The sequence below is a fragment of the Podarcis melisellensis genome (assembly GCF_964234715.1).
Source record: "Podarcis melisellensis genome assembly, chromosome: 13".
Taxonomy (NCBI): Eukaryota; Metazoa; Chordata; class Lepidosauria; order Squamata; family Lacertidae; genus Podarcis; species Podarcis melisellensis.
This window is the reverse complement of record NC_138545.1, coordinates 12122743-12150556: the sequence shown is the minus strand read 5'-3', so window position 1 is coordinate 12150556 and position 27814 is coordinate 12122743. Positions and strand designations below refer to the sequence as shown.

At 40.4% G+C, this 27814-nt stretch overlaps 2 protein-coding genes across 2 annotated transcripts; both read right to left on the bottom strand.

The window, feature by feature from the left end:
* Nucleotides 1–39: 39 nt before the first annotated feature.
* LOC309356024 (metabotropic glutamate receptor 4-like) lies at nucleotides 40–27814 on the bottom strand (the record flags this gene model as incomplete). The annotated part of the gene is made up of 5 exons (XM_081887206.1): nucleotides 40–117; nucleotides 12085–12312; nucleotides 25472–25699; nucleotides 26811–26942; nucleotides 27524–27814. 5 exons carry the CDS (start codon nucleotides 27812–27814, stop codon nucleotides 40–42), a joined length of 957 nt encoding a protein of 318 aa, XP_081743332.1.
* LOC309356025 (vomeronasal type-2 receptor 26-like) lies at nucleotides 7211–8110 on the bottom strand (the record flags this gene model as incomplete). The annotated part of the gene is made up of 1 exon (XM_081887207.1): nucleotides 7211–8110. One exon carries the CDS (start codon nucleotides 8108–8110, stop codon nucleotides 7211–7213), a length of 900 nt encoding a protein of 299 aa, XP_081743333.1.

Genomic DNA, 27814 nt, shown 5'->3' with positions numbered 1-27814 from the left:
TCTCAGCCTTCTATACTCACTGGAATAGATCCATGAGGTCTATGCAGCTGAAGGTAACATTTTCCTTTCTTCAATAACAGGTACGTCCCTTCTCCCAGTGTAATGAAAAATGTCCTCCTGGTACCAGCAAGAAAAAGAAAGAAGGGGAGAAATTTTGTTGCTATGATTGCACTTCGTGTCCAGAAGGGAAGATTTCAGACCAGCAGGGTAGGAGATTTATTATTAAGAAATATGGATCTGATCAAATAGTCAATCACGTGTGACTTGTGACAAGTTGTATAATCTGAAAGATATACCAATGCCTGTCTTTGATGAGCTTTTTGCCTCCTTGGTAGCTGTCTGAAGTAGAAATGAACTAATGTGTTTATCACGCATTCTCCAATTATCTTAAATGGTTCTGCTCAGTCATTTGGATAAAAAAGAAAGGCAATCTATATGGAATACCCCCAGCGTGCTCCTGATCATGGCTCAACCACTGAGTCTTGTAATTGTTTTATTGGGTTTCTATTATGAGAAATAGGGACATGGGTGGCGCCGTGGGTTAAACCACAGAGCCTAGGACTTGCCGATCAGAAGGTTGGCGGTTTGAATCCCCGCGACGGGGTGAGCTCCCATTGCTCGGCCCCTTCTCCTGCCAACCTAGCAGTTCAAAAGAATGTCAAAGTGCAAGTAGATAAATAGGTACCGCTCCAGCGGGGAGGTAAATGGCACTTCTGTATGGTGCTCTGGTTTGCCAGAAGTGGCTTAGTCATGCTGGCCACATGACCTGGAAGCTGTACACCATGGTGCTCCCTCGGCCAATAAAGCGAGATGAGCGCCGCAACCCCAGAGTCGACCACGACTGGACCTAATGGTCAGGGGTCCCTTTACCTTTATTATGAGAAATGGGGAAACACAGCTTTCCCTCCCATCTCCTGGAAACCTTCCTATGCTTTTATGTGAAGCGCAAGTGATGAAGGTTCTGGAGATCAAGAAAGGCAAAATGCACATTTTCTCCTTTCTTCCCTTGTGAAGTCTCTTGATACTGAATAGGGAGTAGAAGTTTTTAACCTCACACCATATGAATATTGGTACATCACTGCCTCCAAGATACTGTTCAGTGTGAGAGGCTCAAGTAGAGTTCTTTCTCCCTCCCTCCCTCCCTCCTTTCTTCTTCAGATGTGTCACCAACTTTCTTTCTTATAAATGCTATCATGAGGTCCACAGAGCCTCATCAGGTTATTTTTTTCATTTTTTTGTTTAGAATTTTGCTTTTAATTTACAAATAAATAAATTTATGCATATCTGTGGGGATTAGCAGATTGTGGAAACTACTGCTTAAGGGCTGTATCCAACCAAATCCTACTCGGAGTAGATCCACTTAAAGATGTTGATGAACATAATGTAGTCATGTGCATGAATTTCAATACATCTACTCTGCTTAGGACTAGCATTGGATACAACCCTCAGCTTCAGTTTTTGTTGTTTCGCTTCCAGACTGATAAACATAATGTTTAGTATTGGAGGGAAGAGGTGAATCTTTTTAAGGTAACCGATACATTCTCTGTCAATTTTAAAATCCCCTCTGGGAAAAAAGCAATTTGTTTAGCAAAAAAAAAACAAAAAAAAAACAGCCTAAACTCATAATATAAGCATAAAATAAGGTGAACAGCAGTTTGGACAATTTAAAACCAGCAAAAAAAAAACTAATATCACACAGACATAGAATGAAGTTGGGGGGGGGGGGAATAAAGCACTCAGCATGTTAAAATTTAAAAAGCCCAGGGGAAAATATACTTGGAATACCTGTTATGTTCTACACACTGCTCTAAATTCCCATCATACAGCTTTATAAAGAATGTATAGTTAGGGTCTGATATGGTTAGGGTCTTTTGTGGCTGCAAGTATTGAGTTATATGGAACTGTTTGAAAGGGGTATCTTATTCCAGAAAACAAATCAGTTTTAAATATGATATTTCTTCCACTATTAGACATGGATTTTTGTATCAGCTGCTCAGAAGATCAGTACCCAAATAAGGAAAAGGATCACTGCCTCCCCAAAGTCCAGACCTTCCTCTCTTTTGAAGAACATTTGGGTATTTCTTTAGCAACACTGGCTCTATACTTTTCCCTGGTCACAGCTCTGGTACTTGCAGTCTTCATTAAGCACAGGGACACTCCCATTGTCAAAGCCAACAACCGAAGCCTTACCTATATTCTCCTGATCGCTCTCCTTCTTTGCTTTCTCTGCTCTTTGCTCTTCATTGGACAACCCAATAAGGTGACCTGCCTGCTTCGACAAACAGCATTTGGCATCATCTTCTCCATTGCTATTTCTTCAGTTTTGGCCAAAACCATTACAGTGGTTGTAGTTTTCATGGCCTCCAAACCAGGAAGCATTTTCCGGAAATGGGTGGGGAAAAGGTTGGCACTTTCAATTGTCTTTTCCTGTTCTCTTACTCAGCTAGGCATTTGTGCTGTTTGGCTGGCCACATCTCCCCCATTTCCAGGTCAGGACATGCACTCAGTGTCTGGAGAAATCGTTGTGGAATGTAATGAAGGGTCAGTCTCCATGTTCTACTGTGTCTTGGGCTACATGGGCTTTTTGGCAACCATCAGTTTCAGTGTAGCTTTCCTAGCCAGAAAGTTGCCAGACAGTTTCAATGAAGCCAAGTTCATCACTTTCAGCATGCTGGTCTTTTGCAGTGTGTGGCTATCTTTTGTTCCAACCTACCTGAGCACCAAGGGAAAATACATGGTAGCTGTGGAAATCTTCTCCATCTTGGCCTCCAGTGCTGGGTTGCTAGGCTGCATCTTTTCTCCAAAATGCTACATTATTATTTTGAGGCCTGAGTTGAACAACAGGGAACAGCTAAAACGAAGAAATAATTGAATAATGGCAGAGTTTCTGGTGTCATTTTAAGATCCTTAAAGGAACACATTAATAAATACTTGGGTCATCCACCAGGAACTGTGCTACACTTACAACTTTTTGCTGAAATTATATATCTAAGGATTTTAAATATATTCAGAAATAAAATAATATTTTGCATGCAGTATTTATGTGTGTTCACTTTTTGCCACAAATCTTAAGAAGTGCACAATCTGACTATGACATGATTTCTGACCAAACAAATTTCTGCTGTGGAGTGTGTGTGTGTGTGTGTGTGTGTGAGAGAGAGAGAGAGAGAGAGAGAGAGAGAGAGAGAGAGAGAGAGAAGGGAAATGCAAGCTGAGCAATAATTGTGAGTAATAAATGGTTCCTAGGCATGTTCATCAGGTATCATGGAGATTATACAATAACACCCCCTGAATGTCCCAAGAAGAGGGATGTGTAACATCAGGTCTGGGGGATAAATGCTGCCCATCCAATTGTTGCTTGATGACAACTGAGGGAGCAAAAATTCCAAACCAAATCAGTCACAAATGGGGGGGGGGAATGTGAGTCTGTATTAGAATACATAAGCATGACTAAGATTAATGTATTACCATAAAGTTGCATATGTTCTGTATATGGTACAGAATCTGTTGCAGTAGATACTACAAATAAGACCTAAATGGAATGACAAAAAATAATTGCCCGATTTGTTCAGCAAGTTGTAGATTTTATGAGTTGATCCCAGAAACAGGTAGGTATTATTATTCAGGCATTCTGTTCTGGGTCATAAGGTCATCCCAAAAGGAAATATATAACAATGGAAGAATTAATGGCACAGACTGACATACCTGACATCAGGCAAATATGAGGTCCCCCCCCCCTGCTGGCAAGCAAGGCTCCCTCTCAGCTCCCATCAGCACTGACACCTCTGGGATGTCCCATTGGAATCAGCTGCATGTGCAAGTTCCCCATTAGGAACTTTTTAGGCTGAGCCCCACAAGTAAGTGACACAAGTTAACCTCAAAAGTTTTCTTAACTGGGCAGGAAGAGGGTGATCTGAAAGTTGGGGACATTGACACCAGTTCCTTGTCATGGTCTTTCAGCACCTTTCCACTTCTGCAAAGGTGGAGGATCTATGAGGAAGGTCCACTCACAGAGGCTGATGGATCCAATGGGATTCCAGATGGCTCTGGGGTTTTTTTCTGGCTGATATGACCAGCGCTCTGGAATATCCAAATGGGTTGGGCCGTTGGCATGGCTGATATTGAGCACCCTTGCACACTTGGTGGGAGCCCACTTGGGTCAGAAGAATGCAAATTGGTATGGAAATGTAAATTACAGACTGTGAAAACAGAAACTGAGGAAAACCAAAATTGCTCCTCTCTATATGATGATGACAATGTCCTGGTTAAATTAAGAAACATTTCCCAGCATTTAAATTTGTTATAGAAGGCTTGGAGTGGAAAAAAGAATAGTATTGCATGCCATCCCCAATCTCTGAGTGGTGCAAGAGTCCAGAGAATTCTAGGCATGTTTTCCCATGTTTATTGTTTCCTTTTGGAAATTGAGACACAGATGAGACTATCGTGTCTTTGTGATATATGGTTTATTTACACATATGTACAACCTGAGCCTATGATGGAGGGGTTCACAGCATAACCACCCTAGTAGGGTCTTGTTTCTCCCATATCTGCAACCTTGGATTCAAACTGACCTCAGCAATAACTCTGTCTCTCTAACTTTCTGTGTTTTACGGACTGCTGCCTTTACCAGACTGCAACCTTTTTTCCTTAGCTCAAATCACGCCCAAACTATTCTAAACTCAACTCTGCTTTAAGAAAGGGGATAAAGGGAAAATCACAAAGGAGGAAAATACATGAGTAGCCAACAATTGCAAGGGGAAAGCTGGACTGGCTAAAGCTGGGGTTTGCAAGAGAAGTTAAAAATAAAATAAAAGGTTTATTTGGCTATGTCTGAAGAGGAAGAACAAGCAAGTGGTAGGTCCTCCACATGGGAAAGGCTACTCAACACCTACTTTGCCTCTTTCTTCACCCAAAAGGGAAGTGAAGCCCAACCTAGTGATAACAGAATAAATGATGTAAGGAGGGAGCACCAGCTCAAGATAGGAAAAGAGGTAGTGAGGGAACACCTAGTGTCAGGGAACTGCCATCGGAGCCAGAGGGAGAGGGAGGGCTCCAGAGGGGTTCAGGAGAGCGTCCTGGGAGGGAGAGAAGCAGCCTATCTGCTGGGGAAGGCATTCAGCGTAGCACCAGTGGAGAAGGGGGGCAGATGGGGGAATCGGCAAGGTGGCTCCATGACTCCTTGCTGGAGACCAGCGGGGAGAGCACAGGTCCTCCGCTGCCCACACCCTCCCTGCGCAGAAGGCTTCCGCGCAGGGAGAGTAGGCGGCGACTAGGCATCAAAGAGCTTCTTTGCTGGAAGAAGTTCAAGAAACGCCCACTGACGGATTCTGCCAGCGATTGAGACAGCCACGGGTGAGAGGCTGTCCAGACAGAAAGGGTTCACCCAGGTAACCTAGCCAGGTGTGGTGTCGATTTACGCACGAGCAACCCCTAGAACCATTACACCTAGCTACTTTAAATGAATTCAAATCTACAGGGCCTGATGACCTACATCCAAGGTTACTAAAGAAACTTGCGGATGTAATTTCAAAGCATTTGACTATTATCTTTGAGAATTCTTGGAGAACAGGTGAGGTCCCTACAGATTGGAAGTGGGCAAATATTCTCCCCAACTTCAAAGGGGGAGGGGAGTAAGACCCAGGAGCTTGGTATGTTTAGCCTGGAAAAGAGGAGAATGAGATAGCCATCTCCAGATATGTATGTTAAGGGCTGTCACACAGAAGAGGAAGCATGCTTGTTTCATCCTGCTCTGAAGGGTAAGACTCAAACCAATGGCTTCAAGTTACAAGAAAGGAGATTCTGGCTAAACATTTGGAAAAACTTTCTGATAGTAAGAGGTGTTTGGCAGTGGAACAGACTCCCACGAGAGGTGGTGGACTTTCCTTCCTTGGAGGTTTTTAAACAGAGGTTGGATGGCCATCTGCCACGGATGCTTTAGCTAAGATTACTGCATTGCTGGGGGTTGGACTTTTATGATTCTATGAAAAGTCTTTGTCTTCTGAACTAACTCTGACACAAACAGTTCCCTCCCTTTGGCTTTCTTGTTTGTCTGATAACTTCCCGTTGTCATTTGTAGTGGCTCATCAACTAGGAAATTCCCAACCTAGCTTGGCTATTCAAGCAATTGAATCCATGCCAGACCCAGGAATTAGAAGCAGGGTCCAAGAATTAGAAGGGAGTCTGGGCATTCAGCCTACCACCTCCCCCCAAAAGTCTCATAACACCATGAAGAAAGTGAAACAAAGGGCTCAGGTGGGATCTACCATTCTGCGTAAATATCAACAGAAGGTATATTTTTTGATTCAGTGGTACCTCGGGTTAAGAACTTAATTCATTCTGGAGGTCTATTCTTAAACTGAAACTGTTCTTTACCTGAGGTACCACTTTAGCTAATGGGGCCTCCCGCTGCCGCTGTACCGCCACTGCACAATTTCTGTTCTCATCCTGAAGCAAAGTTCTTAACCCGAGGTACTATTTCTGGGTTAGCAGAGGCTGTAACCTGAAGCGTCTGTAACCCGAGTTGCCACTGTACATTATTTTTTTTATTAAAAAAAAGATTTGCACTGAAAACTGACTTGATTTCATGTTTGATATATATGTCAACTAATAAAATTCAGAAAATCATGACATAAAACCAGCATTATTTCATTATACCCAGGCAATAAAGTATTGAATAATAGAAAGATTTCCTTTACAAATTGTGTGTGTGTGTGTGTGAGAGAGAGAGAGAGAGAGAGAGAGAGAATATATCAGACTTGCATCTCCTTTTCTTTTAAAAAAGCCAATTTCACACCACAAAATTCTGAAGAAATTTAGATCCTTCAAGTAGTCCCAATTTATTAACACATTTTACATTTCAGTATAGATTACCCAAAATATAAATAAAAACATGAACTCTTTCTTCATATGTTACAGAAATAGACTTTGGAGCTTCAGATTGGGTCCCACAAAGAAGACTCTATTTTGATAGGATTATAACTTCACTTAAAATAAAAAGTAATGATTTCACAACAACCCTATGATAATTGCTTCAGTCTGGCTCCCACAAAGAAATATAACTTCAATAAAAATAAAATATTTTTTTTTTATCTCAAAACAACCCTACAATAATAATAAATGCTTAAATACTTTCATTATTTCACATAGTACCAGTTTCTCTGTAGCTATGTTATATTTTCCTGTGCAGGGGAAAAATACCCAGATTTATTATTCATTTATTTCTCTGCATTATCTGTTCTTTGTTGTTAAGCTCAGGCCTAAAAACAATAATGTAGCATTTAGGAGAAAAGATACATCCTAGTAACCCTGCACTGGAAGCCAAGATAGAGAAAATCTCCACAGCCACCATGTATTTTCCTCTTGTGCTCAGGTACGTAGGAACAAAAGAGAGCCAAACGCTGCAAAAGACCAACATACTGAAAGTGATGAACTTGGCTTCATTAAAACTGTCAGGCAACTTCCTGGCAAGGAAAGCTACAGTGAAACTGACAATGGCTAGGAAGCCCATGTAGCCCAAGACACAATAAAACATGATGCTTGAGCCTTCATTACATAGCAATATAATTTCTTCAGTCCCTGAGGGTGTGTCCACATCTGGGAATGGTGGAAAGGTTCCCAACCACAGAATGCAAATCCCTACTTGAGTACTAGAGGAGGAGATGACTACGGAATAAGCCAAGCGTTTACCAATCCATTTCCTCATCCTGGATCCTGGTTTAGTAGCCATGAATGCCAAAACCACAGAGATGGTTTTGGCCAAGATGCTAGAAAGGGCTACAGAGAAGACAATACCAAAAGCAGTTTGTCGCAGAAGACAGGTCACCCCATTAGGCTTTCCAAGAAACAACAAAGAGCAGAGGAAACACAAGAGGAGGGAGATGAGAAGAATGTAGGTGAGGCTTCTGTTGTTGGCCTTGACTATGGCAGTGTTCCGGCATTTAATGAAGATGACAAGCACCAGAACTGTGGCCAGAGACAACAAAAGCGCAAAGGAAATTAGAACAATGCCCAAAGTGTCATCAAAAGCCAGGAAGTTTGGAATCTTAGGAATGCATCGATCCCGATCTTTGTTTGGATAGTGATCATTTGGACAAGAGACACAAGTTTCCATATCTGGGGAGGGGAAGAAATTTAATTCAATGAAAATTGTTCTCAAGCTTTTTCGAGTCCACCTAACATAGATTCACCATGGGTTACAAAACCTTCTGAACTATTGGCTCCCAAAAAAGGAATGCCAGCAATCAAACAAATGTGTGTGTGTGTGTATTGTGTACTCACTCTTGACCCCCCTTCTCCCCGTCTTAGAATAATAACTGCTGTGCAGTAAAAAGAGATTCAGTGCAAATGATATCCAATATCGGGGAAGCTAGATAATTTTGCAACATGAGCAAAAATAATAAATATTAATTATTATTAATGAAAGGTCCTCTAGGTTTTCTTCTCCCGTATGCACCACCTAGAAGAGAAGTTGAACATGCTGGAATGTGTGACAAAGGCAGAGATAAGGATAGATGCTGGGGGTGGACCAAAGGAGATTAACAAAAAGGAAAGAGGTATTGGGCGAATGGTTTATGGGAACATTCATAACCAATGTGTGGAACAGTGAAAGATGTAGAAAGGAAGGGACAGAATGAGGAATTGGAGACTTATTTAGGATGTGCTTTTCTGGAAACTGAGCAGTGGTGAGCCAGAAACTATATTGTTTGAAAGGACTATGAGTACAATGTCTAGGTCTCTCTATTTCTAACAAGGTAAAGGTAAAGGGCCCCTGACAGTGAAGTCCAGTCGCAGATGTCTCTGGGGCTGTAGCGCTCATCTCGCTTTACAGGCTGAGGGAGCCAGCGTTTGTTCGCAGACAGTTTTTCCTGGGTCATGACTAAGCTGCTTCTAGCACAACCAGAGCAGTGCACGGAAACGGTGTTTACCTTCCCGCCAGAGAGGTACCTATTTATCTACTTGCACTTTGGAATGCTTTCAAACTGCTAGGTTAGCAGGAGCTAGGACTGAGCTCACCCCATTGCAGGGATTCGAACCGCCGACCTTCTGATTGGCAAGCCCAAGAGGCTCAGTGGTTTAGAACACAGCACCACCCACATCCTTTTCAATATTTCTAAGGAGACACAAATACACTAGTAAATGTGAGTACAATGTATTATTGCTTGGGAGCTCTCAATACTTCATTGAAGAATCTCATAACAGGTCTGCTTTAAAAGTATTTTTTTCACACTGACTAAAAATAATGAACAATATTAATGGAATGTTCTTCCACATTTTTCAGACCATGGATCATGCCATTATTACATCAGTGTTACTCAGAAATATTTTTTACCTGTGTTTCTATTATATTAAAAGTTCAAATAATATTAACAAGATCTTTCCATAAAGCTTATCTATATAAACAATAAGAACCATATATTATGCCATGATTTGAAGGGGGGGCACCTGAAGTTAATAACAGCTAACTTACAAAACAGTAAATCCTACCAATCTCATCAGAAAACATCCCATCTGGACATGGAGCACAATCATAACAGCAAAATTTCTCCCCCTCCTTTTTAAACTTCCGGTAACCAGGATGGCAGTGGTCATTACATACTGAAGGAGGTGGCACCTATCCAAAGGGAAAGGTTATTATTAAGAAAATGCCTGGGAAATTGATCTTAAATCAGTATGAATCACCAGTAAATAGGAGTGTAAATGATATGGAATAGCATATCCATATGAGCACAGGTGCAAGTTTCACTGGATGAAATACTGATTATGTCAGGCATCTTAAACTAAAGTTAGAATTTCTGCACTCAAACATGTTATCTGATGTAATGCCATTAACTAGTTTAGAGACCCTATGACCCTCCATATTCTGTTGAATTAGCATTCCTATCAAGCAAAGTTTCCCATCTGAAGGGCCAAAGGTATGCATTAGCTGAAAAAGAATTACATCTAACCTGAACTTAGCTGGCTTAGCATAGTTAGGATGGTTCTCTTATATAGGACACAAAATCAATAAAGGGAATTAATTTAATGGAAGAACTAAATGAAAAGATAACAATCTATTTGAATATTCATTGGTAGCTCGCCTATAAAGTATCTTGGTATTTATTTATTAAACACTCAGAGAAAAGGATTTTCAAGCTAATCATTCCAAATTTGAAGAGCCTGTAAAAGAAGGTCATTTGAAAAGACCTTAAAACATCTATTGACTGCATAGTATAGTTACATTAAAAATGAAACCCTACACCAAAGATAAATGGACATAAATCTGACATCAGAAATCAGAAGACAGAGAAGCCAGTAGGAGAAAAATTCAGTCTCCCAGGACATTCAATACAGGATCTCAAAGCAGCTGTCTTATTACAAAAGAATTTCAGAAATAGACTTGAATGAGAAGTTGCTGAATTACAACTTATTACTAAACTGAAAACTATGGAGAGACTTGGTCTGAATAGAGATATTGGATTCTTGTCTCATTACATATGCTAAAGCTATTATTGGTCATCTACAGTACATACTATCCCATGCTTTTTCCTATCACTAACAGTCGTCAATAGGTTTACCATACCCATTGAGTAAATCACCCATCTCCTACTACCCACCCTCCTACTATATATAAGGGCCTGGTGACTTCTGTTTCAGTGTATCTGAAAAAGTGTACATGCACATGAAACTTATACCCAGAACTAACTTAGTTGGTCTCTAAGGTGCTACTGGACAATATTTATTTATTTATTTATTTATTTATTTATTTATTTATTTATTTGCATCAGACCAACACAGCTACCTACCTGAATTAAAAATGAACATAACAGAAGATATTTTTATTTCTGTTTTAAAATTTAATTGTATCAATCCCATATATTATTTTGAAGAAATAACACACTGTTGGCAGGCTATCTGTGGAATGGGGCAACAGCTAGGATATTAATTATGACATTTCAAAAACCACAGAGTAGGAGTGGAAATCAACATCCTAAATAAATATTATATCATGATGCGATGCAGGTAAAGGTGCTGAAGGGATGGATAAATATGAAGCATTAATCAATTAAGAATAATAATTGGGACAGTTCCAATTGTTAGGATTGCACCCTAGATCACCCTGATTCACCTCACAATTTCATATATGTACAAAGCCGATACACACATTTATTATGTATTATTATTAGTGTTCTGTATGAGGATTTGGTTTCAAATAATTCCAATAACCAGAAGGTTAATATTCTAAAAACAGCAGAAACATGAATAAAAGTATTTCAATTAGATACTCTGGAGCAGAAGAATATTCAAAGCTTTTATTATGCCTGGCAATGAAAGGGCATAATAAAGGCATTGCATATTCTTCTGCTCCAGAGGATCTAATTGAAACATTTTTATTCATGCAAAGAAGGGGCAGCTGGGTGCATTTGCCCCAGGCCTTGGAGAGTTAAGATAGTTGGAGGCCCCCGCCAGGGACTTGCCAGTTCTACACTGTCATGCTAAGGAGGCCTCTAACAAGATTCAGACAAGCTCGGTTCTGGGGGAGTTTTATAAGTTATGTGATGTCTAACTGATTTCAATGACAAGTCTAGCAGCAGGGCCTCTGATTTCAACTATTACGGAACAGAACATTTCTTTGGGGAAGGGACTGGTCTGCTTTCTATAATGACTTTTAAACATCATTGTATCCAATCTGCTTAAAACTTGAAGGGTTCCAGTCGTCTTATGTATTTCCCCCCAGGATTAACTCAAAGATGTTAAATGCAAATGGATTGTGCCAGGAATGAGATGTCTGGGTTAAAATATGGCTTAAGCTTCCTATAAACACCATCGTGGCCATAGTCCAGGAGGCGTTGCTGAAGGTAGCGTTTTTCTAGCACTGAACTCCAGCTGAGCTTTTGTGCATCACCTTTTCAACACCATCCCTTTGATGGTGGAGCTACAACCTTCTACATTTATGGGGAAACCTTTATACATTTATAGCGGGCATGTCACAAGCTTACTGGGGTTTGGCAAAGTATATTTGATGGTATTCCTGGTATTACTGGTTAGCCATCTTATTGTTTGATCATGAATGTTGCTACTTGAGAGGCAGTGTGGCTCTTTCCCTACCTGAGTCAAGTTCCAGTGCCATTTGATTCTGTCCTCATTAATGGAAAACTCTTTGCCCGGAGGAGCCTGAGGATCCAGCTTCCCCACTTTGACCCTGATGTAGGATCCATTTGGGAAGGTCACCAAGTTTCTAATATCAAATCCACCTATTAATTCTCCATGTTTGTTAAATGCAATTTCATCTCCAGCACTGTTGTTGAATGACATCATCTGAAGGGATGAGTGGAGCTAGAGAGAGAAAGGGAGGGAGGGAGGGAGGGAGGAGAGAGAGAGAGAGAGAGAGAGAGAGAGAGAGAGAGAGAGAGAGAGAGAGAGAGAGAGTTTTAAAGTCAAAAATGCATTAGAATATGAGATCACAACAGCTTTGGGTAGCAGATATGGGAAGAGAGTGTCAAAAAAATCAAACCAGTGGAAATTCAGGATTTGAATGTGCTGCCCAATATATTTAGGGAGGAAAACTAAGACTATTACCACTATTGGAGGCAAGTCTTCCTCTAGAGAACATGATTCTTGTTGAAATGAGGAGGGGAAAGGAACACAAGCTAGGGTAAGATAAATGCAAGTCAGCAATAAGATAAGCTGAAAAACATTTCATTGTGCCCATTGCTAAAATCATAAAGAGCAGCAGTAAAACATTATTTAAATAGTTGTGTAGCAAGAATTTGGCTAAGGAGGTGCTTGTATTCTCTCCTCTGAAGGAAACAGTGGAGCTAGAAAGAGAAAGAGAGAGATTAAAAATCTATAAAGAATTTTAATATTATCATTAAAGTTATTCAAGCAGCTTTCCTAGATAGATTTGCATGCTTTTTCTCTGTTGTGAGGAAGTCACAACAAAGTGTAATCCTCTTTTGGTAGCAGATATGGGAAGAGAGTGGTAAATCATCAAATAAGTGTAAATGCAGGATTTAAATGTGTTAGAGGAGAAAACTCAGACTATTGCTATTTCTTGAAGCAAGAAGGTTTTCTGTAGAAAAGTGAATTCCTTTTGAAATGAGCAGGGGAAAAGGAACAAAAGTTTGGTAAAATAAATGCAAGCAGGCGATAAGTGCACTGTGCACATTGCTAAAAACATAATGAGCAGCAGCAACACATTATTAATATAGTTGAGTAGCAAGAATCTTGCTAAGGAGGTGCTAGGACTCTTGGATGACAAATGAGTCAAACGTGTATTAAAAGAAGATAAGGAGTTTTCAGGGAAACTGAATGATTTTTCCCATCAATCTTCACAGTTGAAGACATGGGGCAAATCCCTGTGCCTGAGCTGCCCTCTGCAGGAAGTACGTTTGAGGAACTGAGGGGAATAGTGTTGACCTGAAATAAGTCCAAGGCCTTATTGACAAAATAAAAATTGACAAATTGCCTGTCCTGGATGGCATCTACCTGAGTTATTTAAGAGCTCAACTATGTATTTGCTGAACTGCTAATTAAAATATGTAACTTCTCCCTAAGATCAGGCTCCATGCTTGAGGATAGGTCAATATAACACCAACGTTTTGAAAAAGGGATCCAGGGAAACCCTGGAGATTACAGACTGATTCGCTTAATCAGAATCTGCATGGTTTCTGAAAGAGTAAGCCCTGCTTTACTCATCTGCTACAATTCTTTGTAAGTGTTACCAGGCATATAGATACGATCCAGTTATTATTTATTGAATTATAGGTCACTTGGGTTTTACAAAAAGCAGCTTACAATATAGTACAAAAACTAAAAGCAGTGCAAAGCTGAAATGGAGCACATCCAAAACTCTTCAAGTTATGCATACAAAACCTGACTGGGAAGAAACATTTTTCCTGGTGCCTAAAGGGAGCCAGTAATGCCAGGTGTGTTCCATGGGAAGAGCATTTCATAGGCTGGGAGTCACCATTCAAAGGTTCCATTCTCTGTACCTGAAGTAGCGCTTCATCTCAGTCACCCAGAGACAATGGCAGAGTCTCCTAGGTCTCTCCTGGGAACTTTCCTTTCTTCTGCCATTCTCCCAACCTGGGGTTGCTTCAATTCCCGGACTCTCTTTGAGGGTCCTTCCATTATCTATCTGCTGCTTTCAAGCGGGTGCAGTCCTTGGCTCCCAATGGCATCCCAGAAGGGGAGACACCAGAGCAATAACTGCATGTAAACTGGACACTTTACAAAAGGGAGTATTACCTTCCATGTTTCCACATTCCAAGGATATGGTCGGCTCCCGGCCTCAGTTATTCTGTAGTTGGCTCTGGATGAGTATGTGATATGTAAGGCATGTGCCAGAGAATGGACAGCATTATAGATAGCGTAGCTGTGGCCAGTCATACTCATTGCAAAATAAGGTGCAGGAAGGCTCTCCAGCATCTCTTCACCAGTACATATATTTGTGATGTATATTGGCTCAATATCTTTTGGAAATTTACAGCTGAATGCTTGTTTCCAAAATTCCTTGATAAAACCATCTTTCTTTTTCCAAGAAGGATGTACATTCTGAAGAAGCTCTTTAAAGCCTCCCGGATGACTTGAGTGAATTGCAAAGGTTAGAGCACCATGAAGCCCTTCCATATCCATATTAAATATCTTTAGCATGGCACATGATGTGAATTCAATTTGGGCTGTTGTAATCCACACTTTTGCTGCAGATACATTCTCCGGATATTCAGGATATGTTTTTTGAAACATTATAGTTCCTGCTATAGCATATGGCAACCATGAAATAGAAGAGGTTTCTCCATATATAATAATCACATCAGCCTTGCTTAGCGCAAAAGCTGGCAACAATGCCTGTGTTTCTACGACTACTTTTCCTGGATCAAGGAAATTATGCAAATTTTTACGAATTCGACGTATGAATGCTGAACAGATTTTATTCTGCAGAAGCATTGGCTCTATGGTCTGCAAAAAAAGTTCTCCGGCTTCATCATCTACAGCCATCAGACCTACCCATTTCCATCTGAAATACACAAGTAACTCAACAATCCCTTGAAACTGAAGGGCTTCATTGGGGACCATGCGATAAAAAGAAGAGAACCTCAACTGATCATTCAATTCTGGTTGAAATGAACCATATGAAATCTAAAACGAACGAACAAACAAAAGTGCACCATTTCAATGTTGGAGGAGGAGTTCAGTATATTATTTAAAACCTTGGCACATATCCATCTTTCCAAGCTGAAATCCCCCCTTCAAAAAAAGCATGTAGGAATAGGAGCATGAAACAGAAAGACAGAATGACTACCATTTCCCGCATTCAATGCAAAACTCGACACTCTTACCCATTGATACAGATTGTAACAGCTGACCATAAAACTCATTGCATTTTGATATGTAGCATACACAAGTGCTGGATGCAAGTAACACAGCCTTCTTGGACTGAAGTCTCCAATTCCCACACTGCTGGTGAAATCACATTTGCCTGGGTTCTGGCCTGTGAGATCAGCAGGCAAAACGTCTCTGTCGGGTTCCATGAAAGAGCATCAGCAATGCTATCTTTCATAAATGAAATATGCTATACAAGGAAGAGGATGATCAACAAAGGAATGCCCCAGCTGCATGAACCAGGGGTTTCTGTGAGTGAGAGAATTAATAACAATAGGCTGACAGTAACACCAAAAATGTGCAGTAAAATTCATAAGTGTGCCAGTCAAGTGTCAAACTGAATCAATGGAGAAGAAACCTCAAGGAAGCTTACATCCCTAGTTGGTCTCTCCAGAACTGAAGCATGAATCTACTCCCCAACAATAAATTATTACCAAATATAACACCAAAGAAATGCAGTATGGCTTTCATCTGACTTTGCCTAAAGTTTCATTTTTAAAATGCATTCTCTCCAAAAAAGAAACCCAACCAAAATTCTGCAGGAAAGAGAACCAGACTGCGAAATCATCATGCATCTCATTGGAAAGCCCGGACAGCCAACGCTTACATATATACCTCACAAAGTCACAGCCAGGAGCTGTCATTCTCCAAGTACAATTAGATAGATTGATAGATGATAGATGATAGATAGAAAAATAGATGATAGATAGATGATAGACAGATAGATAGATACAGATGATAGATGACAGATAGACAGATAGATAGATAGATGATAGATAGATTAGATAGATAGATAGATAGATAGATAGATAGATAGATAGATAGATAGATGATATAGATAGATAGATGATAGATGATAGATAGATGATGATAGATAGATAGATGATAGATAGATAGATAGATAGATAGATAGATAGATAGATAGATAGATAGATATAGATATAGATATAGATAGATAGATATAGATAGAATATTACTATGTTCTGTATAGGCCACCCACTTCATTGTGCCAGATGACAGGATAATAACAAGAAAAAATACAGATTTCACTTCTTGTGTCACCAAATTCTGACATGAAAATTGGAAATTCCCATTGTTTGGATAATCAAATTCTACCTGTGGAATCTTGTAAAGACCTAAGATATCTGCCATTGTTGAGGAGGTCTCAGCGCTCAGTCCCCCGATGACTCCTATTACATTTTCGTGGATACCACATTTGTAGTTGGGCACAAAGTTATGTGAGTTAAAGATCAGATCCTGAGTGTTGCGGTAGGTCATCTTTGGGTCCCAGTAGCTCTCATGGATGTGGAACCCCAGAGTGACATTGAGCAAGATATTGGGATTCTCATTGATCTCTTCAACAGCGAACACCAAGGCTAGGATATGCTGGTAGAACTTTGTCACCACTCTGCAAATGAAGGGACTTGCAATTTCATTGGAAAATTAAAGTAAATTATTTTAACGCTGTTTTCAACTAGATCTAAGAGCTGAAAGTGCCCAGCTATAAAGAGTGGGCACAGCCAGGAAAGTTAGTCATTAGCTAAATCCCATTGGCAAGAAAAAAAGCTATGTCATGGTTATTAGACTTGTGCATGATATAATTCTGTTTTTGGAGTTCCATTCAACCAGATCAGAGTTATTGTAACTCAGAATATATAGACGGTAGAACAATCTACATAGAGGATATGAAATATTTCCTTGAATTTCACTGTACTCATTACATCCATTCTTTTTTAACTCTAGACAATTTCAGCAATGGGCACCAGATTTCTGAAATCTCCTAAAAATGCATCAATTTCATACTTGTCTGTGTACCTTCAGCACCTTCCTTTTAAAAATTTGAAACCCAGTTTTGAGTGGAAATAGAACGGAATGCAGGGAACTGCCTTCTACTAAGTCCATCTAGCTCAGCATTTTTATATCGTTTACTTTCATGTTGTAGCATGCAAGTCTTTGTCAGCCCTACCAGTGAATGCCAATAATTTAAACTGCAACCCTTTACATGGAAAGCATGTCCTGGAACACTTCCTTATAGCTGTTCCCTGTATGCAGACACAGACAGAACAATTGTGTCTAATGGTTTGTAGTATTGATTTCTTTAGTAAGTTGTTTTATAGCATAAATCATTCAAAAAACCAAACAAACCCTGCTTCTTTGAAGGATGCTTTAATTAATTCATATCTATGATCCAGTATTTCCATTTGTTGTGATTATTATTATTATTATTGTTATTACTATTATTAAAATTTACATTCTTCATGTAGTGTTGGAGATGTCAAATAAAGATACGGTGTGAAATGAAATCAATGTGGGTTTTCCAACACAGTGAGATTGGAATCCCGCTCATGGACTGTCACTTCAAAAATTGTTCTGAATGGTTCTCCAACCTTCTAGAAAAGATTTTGAGAGTAATTCAAATGAGAGAAGGAGAAAGCTGCATTGCACAAGTGGGAATGTGCATTGATTTTCACCCTATGCATTTATCTTTACATATCTTGGTATGTCTAGCTAGAAAGCCATTCAGGAATCAAAGCATGAAATTGATTCCTATGGGAACATTTATAATCTTGGATTTATCAGACCCCATGTCCCCCCACATGGTTTCCTCCTGAAAAGACTGCAGTCAACCAGCAAAAGAGAGACAAAGAGAGAAGTGATTTGTCAGATCTCTCCTGCTCTGTCATTCATCTGATCTTGCTCCCTCCCTCCCTGCATGGTTTTCTGCCTGAAAATGGCTGCCGTCAACCAGCAAAGAACAAACAAGCAAGGAAGGAAGGAAGGGGGCAAGTGCTGGCTGTTTAGATATCTGAATCTGCAGAGTGTATAGAGAAGTTTGGACATAATTCTTTACATTCAAATAAGTGAATTTACACAGAGCACAGGCAGATAATGGGAACCGTGTGTAGTCTTTTTCAAAGAAATGATGGGAACATGAATTCAAAGAGGCAGTCAACTATAGAAACCAGTGGCGTAGCATGGGTTGTCAGCACCCGGGGCAAGGCAAGTAATTTGCACCCCCTAACCCGTGGATTTGCGCCCCCTAACCCGTGGATTTGCACCCCCTAACCCTAACCCCCAGATGTTGCGCCCGGTGCGGCCGGGCCCCCCGCACCCCCACGCTACGCCACTGATAGAAACATAAAACACCACACACACACACACACTGCAGTTTTATAGAAGGAAACAATTCCTTACAGAGGTTCTTCAATCAGTACTGGGGAAGGTTGCTTTTTGAATGACAATCCAGGGATGGCGTAATGTATAAGCTCTGTCATCCCACCAATGAGAAGATCGCCTGGCTCATACCACTCATGTAGAACACGTACAGGTTTCTTTCTGCTGCAGCTAATACTATGCACTTTGCACACCATGTTTGGAAGCAGAAAGAGAAAAATCACCATCCTAATAGTAACCTTCCGTCCACACATGAAATCTCCCACGTCTCTCAGTTTACCATATCATTACAACTATGACCTCATTTGAGCAAGATGACTTTATTAGCAGCTGACTCTGCCAACACACTACTCAAAGGGAATCCTACCCACCTTAACTTTAACCTCAACAATATCACTAAAGCATACCTTGAATGCCAATTAAACTACATCAATTTGAAATGTGAGCTTTACAAAGTAAGAGAGAAACTGGTCAAAATGACACAGCCTTAACTCTCTCTATTCCCTAATCTTAGCTGTCTATGGAACACTGGGGAACTTATAATCATTTCAGACTTTCCAGCTGAATGTTTTCCCCTTCTGTCTTCTGTGAAGCCACTGGAGCTTTGGTCAATTCAATTGATTATACTAATTTAGATAATTGCAGGGGGAATAATAACTTCTGCAACGTTCTTGCCTGTTGGAAATATGGTTTCTTTGAATAAAACATATTTGTTGCATCATAGAGTTGGAAGGGAACTTCAAGTTTCCCCCTGGGGGTGGGGGTTATTGTTTTGTCACAACTTGCCTGTTGCAGTATGGGGCAGGTCGACAAATGTTTTGAAAGCAATAAATGAACAATTAAATGAAGCTTGGGAAGCTTAACACAGGTCCCACTAAATGTGACAAAGGTTTCAAACAGAAATTCTCTTCTTGTAGAATAGACCATTTCAAATACTACTATTTTAATTTATTACTAAAAGTAAGAAGTATAATGGGATTTGAAGAATGCTGCAGAATCTATTATAGACAGTAGACTGTCATCTATGACCACTGCAGTCTGCACCTTGCAATGGAGCTCCAATCGGATGTCTTTATTGTCTGGCTCTCCCTCTGCTAACAGCCTTTAACTTCTGTAACTTACTTAGTAGCCCAGCCAATTCCCTGCACTGAGTAAGGTTGTGAGGTTTTTGGGAAGGGGTAAATAACAAACCAATGGAAAGAGACAGCAAGAAACACATTCAATTCAACGCAGTCGATATGAGTTCCCAATTTATTTACTAGTTTATTGACTTTCATCACAAAACAAAGGGCAGGTCACAACAGGGCACTACTATCCGTAAAACCAATCAATAAAATTAAGCAGATTTTTTTAAAAAAAATCATAGCATATTGAGGAAACATCAAGCACTTACCTATCCACATTGTGTGAATAGGAACATACTGTAACTTAATGTTGGTGTGGGCAGAATCTTGAGCCACTGGTTAGAAATAAAGACACTTCAACTCGTCTCATGGTTACAACATTGCAGCTTCTAGTCTTCTAGTTTTATTCTGTTTATACCAGAGCTCTAACATCAACTGTAATTTCCTGAAAAGCTCTGCCACAGTAATATACATGTTTTCTATTCCTGTTTTCAACTTATTGGCCAATCAAGGAACAAAGAGTTCATATATATTACTTGCACTGAATTGCATATCCTGTTAACATTTTAGCCTCTTGGTGAGAATTGCATCTATTTTCATGGGTTTTCTTTCTTTCTTTTTAAAATCCCTATGCAAAACCACAGAACAAAAACTGTTGTAATTAGTCCCTATTTATTTACACATCTCTGATGATTATGTGTAGAATACCAAGAAAAAAATTGGAAGCATAAACCCTTCTATTATTTATAGCTTTCTTCGGATAAGTTGATCTTTGTTGTTCAACTCAGGCTTCAGTAAAATGATGTAGCATTTAGGGAAAAATATGCAACACAGTAGCCCAGCACTGGAAGTCAAGATGGAGAAGATCTCCACAGCCACCATGTATTTTCCACTTGTGCTCAGGTATGTAGGAACAAAGGAGAGCCAAACGCTGCAAAAGACCAACATACTGAAAGTGATGAACTTGGCTTCATTAAAACTGTCGGGCAACTTCCTGGCTAGGAAAGCTACAGTGAAGCTGACAATGGCTAGGAAGCCCATGTAGCCCAAGACACAATAAAACATGATGCTTGAGCCTTCATTACATAGCAATATAATTTCTTCAGTCATCGAGTATGTGTCCATATCTGGGAATGGTGCAGAGGTTGCCAGCCACAGAGTACAGATCCCTATTTGAATTTTGGAGCAGGAAAGGACAATGGAATAAGTCAGCCTTTGTCCTAACCATGTCCTCATCCTGGATCCTGGTTTGGTAGCCATGAATGCCAAAACCACAGAGATGGTTTTGGCCAAGATGCTAGAGAGGGCGACAGAGAAGATTATACCAAAAGCAGTTTGTCGGAGAAGGCAGTTTACCACATTAGGCCTTCCGAGGAACATCAAGGAGCACAGGAAACACAAGAGAAGGGAGATGAGGAGAATGTAGGTGAGGCTTCTGTTGTTGGCCTTGACTATGGCAGTGTCCTGGTATTTGATGAAGATGCCAAACACCAGCACCGTAATCAATGCTAACAAAACTGCAGAGAAATTTAGAACAATAGCCAAAGTGTCATCAGTAGCCAGGAAGTTTGGAATCTTAGGAATGCATTGATCCTTTCCTTTGTTTGGATATTGGTCATCTGGACAAGGGACACAAGTTTCCATGTCTAGAGAGAAAAGGAACAACAATTTAAATGCATGGGAAATTGTTCTCATCATAGCTGTCTTAGCAGAAGCCCACCTAACATGGATGCAAAGAATTGAAACCATGCTTTCTAAAGGGAACTTGCTTGGGATCTCTATGTGAAAGACCTCTATGTCTCTACATTTCTAAGGAGATAGAGATCCACCAGATGAATCCAAATTGGGGGTGTGGAATTTTGGGGGCTTTAAGGACTTCCTTAGAGAAGCTCACAACAGATGCCTAAAAATGATCCTTTGCATTTAAAAGGGTTTTTCCACAACTTTTTCATAATAACAAAAAAAACAACAACCCCAAAACAAATAGTACTAATGAAACGTTCTTTTACATTTTGCAGACAACAGATCTTGCAATCATCACATCAGTTATCTAGGAATTTGCTGGTGCGAAAATGTTTCACCTGGGTTTCTACGTATTTTTTACTCAAGATGTTTAACAAGAACTACTCATAAAACTTTTGTATGCAAATAACGAAAACTATATATTATACCCAGTGCTTTTTTCGGGGGGGATGCAGGGGTACACATACCCCTAAACATTTTGGGAATCTAAGTTTGGCCTCCTTGAGGGGCAGTATTTCACTATGTGTAGGAAAATGAAAGTACCCCATAACATTTTTTTTTGGGGGGGGAGGACTGATTATACCATTATTTGAAGATAGCCCACAGCTTACTTTGAGGGGGAGGAATGTATTCTTTGATATATATTTATATGACAAGTCCTACCAATCTCATTTGAAAACATCCCATCTGGACATGGAGCACAATCATAACAGCAAGATTTCTCCCCCTCTTTTTTTTTCTTATGGTAGCCAGGATGGCAGTTGTCATTACATAGTGAAAGAGGTGGTACCTATCCAAAGGGAAATTTATTATTAAGAAAATGTTCAGGAAATTGAATTTATATCAGTAAAAAGCACCAGTAAATGAAAGTGCAAATGACGTGGAATAAAATATGCAGAAGAGAACAGGTGCCAGAATCACTGGATGAAATACCTACTAGATCAGGCATCTTGAACTCTAAAGAAGATTATTATTATATTATATTATATTATATTATATTATATTATATTATTATAATATTTATTATATTATATTATTAAATTTATTGGATACTTATCTTCCTATGCACACACTTTAAAAGGCCATGGATCATTGCCAAAAGCTATTGCCAAAAGCTTGGTTAAAGGGGAATGTTTTTATTTGGCACCCAAATGTATATAAAAATTGTGTCGGGCGAGCCTCCCTGGGGACTGAATTCCACAAATCGGGAGCCACTACAGTAAACACCTGTTCTCATGTTGTCACCCTCCAGACCTCTATGTAATGGGCACACAAATAAAGGACTCACATGATGATTGGAATATTGTAGTACCTACCTAGGTAAGGTAAAGTTAAAGGACCCCGGGATGGTTAAGTCCAGTCAAAGGCGACTATGGGGTTGTAGCGCTCATCTCACTTTCAGACCGAGGGAGACAGCATTTGTCCACAGACAGCTTTCCAGGTCATGTGGCCAGCATGACTAAACAACTTCTGGCGCAACGGGACACCGTGATGGAAGCCAGAGCACACAGAAACACTGTTTCCCTTCCCACCACAGCGGCACCTACCATATTTTTCCGTCTATAAGATGCCCCCATGTATAAAATTCCCCATTATTTTGGTGGACTCCGAATAAAAAAAAAATGGGGGGAGATACTATTCGTGTATAAGATGAGCCCAGATTTTGAGCATTATTTTAGAGTAAAAAAAACCATAGTCTTATACACAGAAAAGAATGGTATTTATCTACTTGCACTGGCGTACTTTCGAACTGCTAGGTTGGCAGAAGTTGGGACAGAGCAACGGGAACTCACCCCATCACTGGGATTTGAATTGGCAAGCCCAAGAGGCTCAGTGGTTTAGACCACAGTGCCACCCGCGTCCCCATTGTACCTACACTTAGCCCAGCAAATAGTACAACTTGTAAAACATCTGATCTAATGTCACTACCAAGAACAGGTGTGGCAAACTTTTTACCCTCCAGATGTTGCTGAACTGCAACTCCTAACAGCCTCAGCAGTTATGACTGATGGCCAGGGATGATAGGAGTTGTAGTTCAGCAACATTTAAAGTACGAAAGTTTTTCCATGCCTGAGACAGAATGACTTGAACTAGATATTTCTAAACTTAATAAAGTGTTAATTTCACTAGCTATCCATAGTTAGAATTTCTCCCTTCCATATGAATGTTTCAGGATATAACATTAATAAAAATAATACAGATGTGAAATAATTTAATGCAATAGCTAAAGCAGGATGTAGCAAGCCATTTGAATGTTGATTGTTAACTCACAATTTAAAGTTTATTAGCATATGCTTTCAAAATAATTATTTCACATTTGAAAGGACTGTAAAAGAAAACCTTGCAATCAATAAGAAAACCTTAAAACTTTTATTGGCTGTGTTGACTGGTTATATTAAAAATGAATGTAATAGAAATTTTAATTTCTGTATTAAAAGGCAATTGTCTCTGCTCCATATATTATTTTGAAGAGGTTAGAAATTGTTGATATTGTTATGAGTTTGGGGTGTTAAGGTAGGTGCCAGACCCCTCTAATCCCTGGATCCAACAAGTGTTAGAATTTAATCAAGGTTTCTAAGTCTTGGAATTGCCAGGCCAGCCTCCTGGTGTGGTGATAGCCTGGATGATGAACCATTAAGCAGGATTAAGGGGCTTGGCGCAAGGTGGCAAATGGGTGGGGTTTTCTCCCTCAACAGATAAAACCAGAGTTTAGAGTACAGAGTTTGGAGCAATGATTTGACCTAGAAGTAAAGCAGCAGAATGGAGAGAGCCAGAGAAATATTTCAGAGCAATGTTTGATTTCACTGAAGGTTCAGGTTGTATATATGGGTAAGTAAACCATATCTCTTGAAGACACCATAGTCTCTGCTGTGCCGCATTTCCAAAGGAAACACCACCCCTGGAACCCCTAGAATCTCACACCGCTCAGACATTGGGGTGGCATGTAACACTGGTGTTACAATCTAGATTTGTGTTTCTGGAGAAGAGCCTGTGAGCAAAGAGTCCTGATTCTACATGGAGGGAGGAATGGGAACACACCTGGAACAAATAAATCAGCAAAGCTAGCAACAGATGGAGCAGCAGTTTGCTGAAATGAAGTCCTCTCAATGGGTTTGCTAGATCAACAGCAGCAAGTGGTGAAGACTGACCTAGAAGCCTGGTTGTGAGACTTCAATAAGGGGATCAAGAGGATAGAAGCCTAGCTAGCCTGGACTCTAAGGTATCTGAGTCACTAGCTGAAACCCTGACTAATTTGGAGTCGGCCAACAGGCTCGCAACAGCACAGGGCGGGGGGCTCTGGACTCAGCGTGGGGCACACAGCACCCGGCCTTCTCCCTACTGTGTGGCACAGGGTGCTTGGTGCGGCCTGCTCCCAACCGTGCCAAGTAGAAGAAGAAGAAGAAGAGTTTGGATTAGATATCCCCTTTATCACTACCCGAAGGAGTCTCAAAGTGGCTAACATTCTCCTTTTCCCTTCCTCCCCCACAACAAACACTCTGTGAGGTGAGTGGGGCTGAGAGACTTCAGAGAAGTGTGACTGGCCCAAGGTCACCCAGAAGCTGCATGTGGAGGAGCGGAGACGCGAACCCGGTTCCCCAGATTACGAGTCCACCGCTCTTAACCACTATACCACGCTGGCTCAAGTCACAAGCACTCATTGCATGCCGCACGTGTGACATCACACGTGCGCCTTGCATGCTTGCAACGTCAGGCCCCCTCAGTCTTCAATGCAAGATGACATTGCTGCATTCCTCAGTTTCTTTAACACACTTTTATCTATTTGTCAACTCAATACAGTTTCTCAGTGAATTTCAAATGTATGCAATATATTAATCAATTCTGCCCTTTTCTTTGTTACATCTACAGTGGCAGAGCTAGGGGCTCCAGCACCCGGAGCGGCTGTGCATGTGGGGGCGGGGCTACCAGTGCACGGGGGTGCATCCCAGGGGGCGATGTCACCCCCCTCAGGGATGACACCCTTTCTCCGCCACTGTACATCTATAGACATCTCATTTTATTGTATGATCATGAATATTGATACTTGAGAGGCAGTGTGGCTCTTTCCCTACCTGAGTCAAGTTCCAGTGCCATTTGATTCTGTCCTCATAAATGGAAAACTCTTTGCCTGGACGAGCCTGAGGATCCAGCTTCCCCACTTTGAACCTGATGTAGGATCTATTTGGGAAAGTCACCAAGTTTCTAATGTCAAATCCACCTACTAATTCCCCATGTTTGTTAAACGTAATTTCATCTCCAGCACTGTTGTTGAATGACATCCTCTGAAGGAATGAGTGGAGCTAGAGAGAGAAAGGGAGAGAGAGTTTTAAAGTCCAAAAAGCATTGTAATATTATTAAAATATGAAATCACAACCGCTTTTGGTAGCAGATATGGGAAGAGAGTGGCAAATCGCAGAATTAGTGGAAATTCAGGTTTTTGAATGTGCTACCCCAGAGAGTCTATTTTCTTCAAATACATTCTAGACATTATTTGAACAAAAAAATCTACATTATATGCATTAACTCTTGAGGTGACAAATTCCAAAATTTGCTCATTTTAATGCCAATATGCCATATACAAAGGCATCAATAGTAATAGGTGAGAATTCAGTATTGCATGCAAACTGAACAGTCTGCCACAAGAAACTTTACCTTCCAAGGTTCAACAGTCTGAGGAGATGGCCGGCCACTGGTCTCAATTGTTCTGTAGTTGGCTCTGGATGAGTACCTGATATGTAAGGCATGTGCCAGAGCATATGCAGCGGTGTAGATACTGTAGCTGTGGCCAGTCATACTCATTGCAAAATAAGGGGCAGGAAGGCTCTCCAGCATCTCCTCTCCTGTACATGTGTATGTGTCGTCTATTTGCTCCATAGCGTTTGGAAATCTACACTTGAATGCTTGCTCCCAGAAAGTACGGATAAAACCATCTTCATTTGCCCAGGAAGGACGTACATTCTGAAGAAATTCTTGGAAGCCAGGCAGATCATTTGAGTGAATTGCAAAGGACAGAGCACCATGAAGCTCTCGCATTTCAGCATAAAACAAATTGTGAAGCTTAGAGAATGTGAATTCAATTTGGGCTGTTGTAATCCACACTTTTGCTGCAGATACCTTCTCCTGATATTCAGGATGCATTACTTGAAGTATTCTAGTTCCTTCTATAGCATATGGTAACCATGAAATAGAAGAAGTTTCTCCATATATAATAACTGTATCAGCTTTGCTTACCGCAAAAGCTGGGAAAAGCCCCTGTGTTTCTGAGACTACTTTACGTTCAGTAAAATAGGTATGCAAATTGGTACCAATTCGACGTATGAATGCTGAACAGATTTTATTCTGCAGAAGCATTGGCTCTATGGTCTGCAAAAAATGTTCTCCGCCTTCATCATCTATAGCCATCAGACCTACCCATTTCCATCTGAAATACACAAGTAACTCAACAATCCCTTGATACTGAAGGGCTTCATTGGGGACCATGCGATAAAAAGAAGAGAACCTCAACTGATCATTCAATTCTGGTTGAAATGAACCATATGAAATCTGAAAAGGAAGAAGAAAAAAGGAAGAAGAGGGCATTTCAGCATGGAAAGAGGCATTCATCATATTGTTTAAAACCTTGTCACATACTCTCTAATATCTCAGGGTTAGTGATGGGAACCTCTGACCTGTGTTCTAATTTGGTCTGGCTGACCTAATTTGTCTACAAAGTTGTTTTCGCTAAGCCACTTATGGAAAGAATTAATATCCTAGTGGTGCTGATTACTTTAGACAATCAACAATCAAGGCACTCTTGCCCCTCTGAAAACCTAAGGTCACTCATGAAAAAGATCTGGGTGTGAGGAAGTTAGTAACTCATACAGTAGCCTGACAGTAACACCAAAAGTATGCAGTGGAATTCATAAGTATATTACTACCACCTAATGAAACACCAAAGAAATACAATGGGGATTGCATCTGACGTAACCTGAGGTTTTGGTTTGAAAAGGCATTCTTTTCTCAAGAAGGAGGCCCCACCAAAATTCTGAAGGAAAAATGACCAAACAGTCAAATTATTGCAGATGAATAATCAAATTTCAACATGAAAGGGAGAAATTTCCATTGTTTGGATACTCAAATCCTACCTGTGGAATCTTGTAAAGACCTAAAATGTCTGCCATGTTTGAGGAGGTCTCATAGCTTAGTCCCCCGATGACTCCTATTACATTTTCCTGGATGCCACATTTGTAGTTGGGTACAAAGTTATGAGAGTTAAAGATCAGATCCTGAGTGTTGCAGTAGGTCATCTTTGAGTCACAATAGCTGTCATAGAAATGGAACCCGAGTGTGACATTGGGCAAGATATTGTGATTCTCATTGATCTCTTCAACAGCGAACACCAAGGCTAGGATATGCTGGTAGAGCTTTGTCACCAT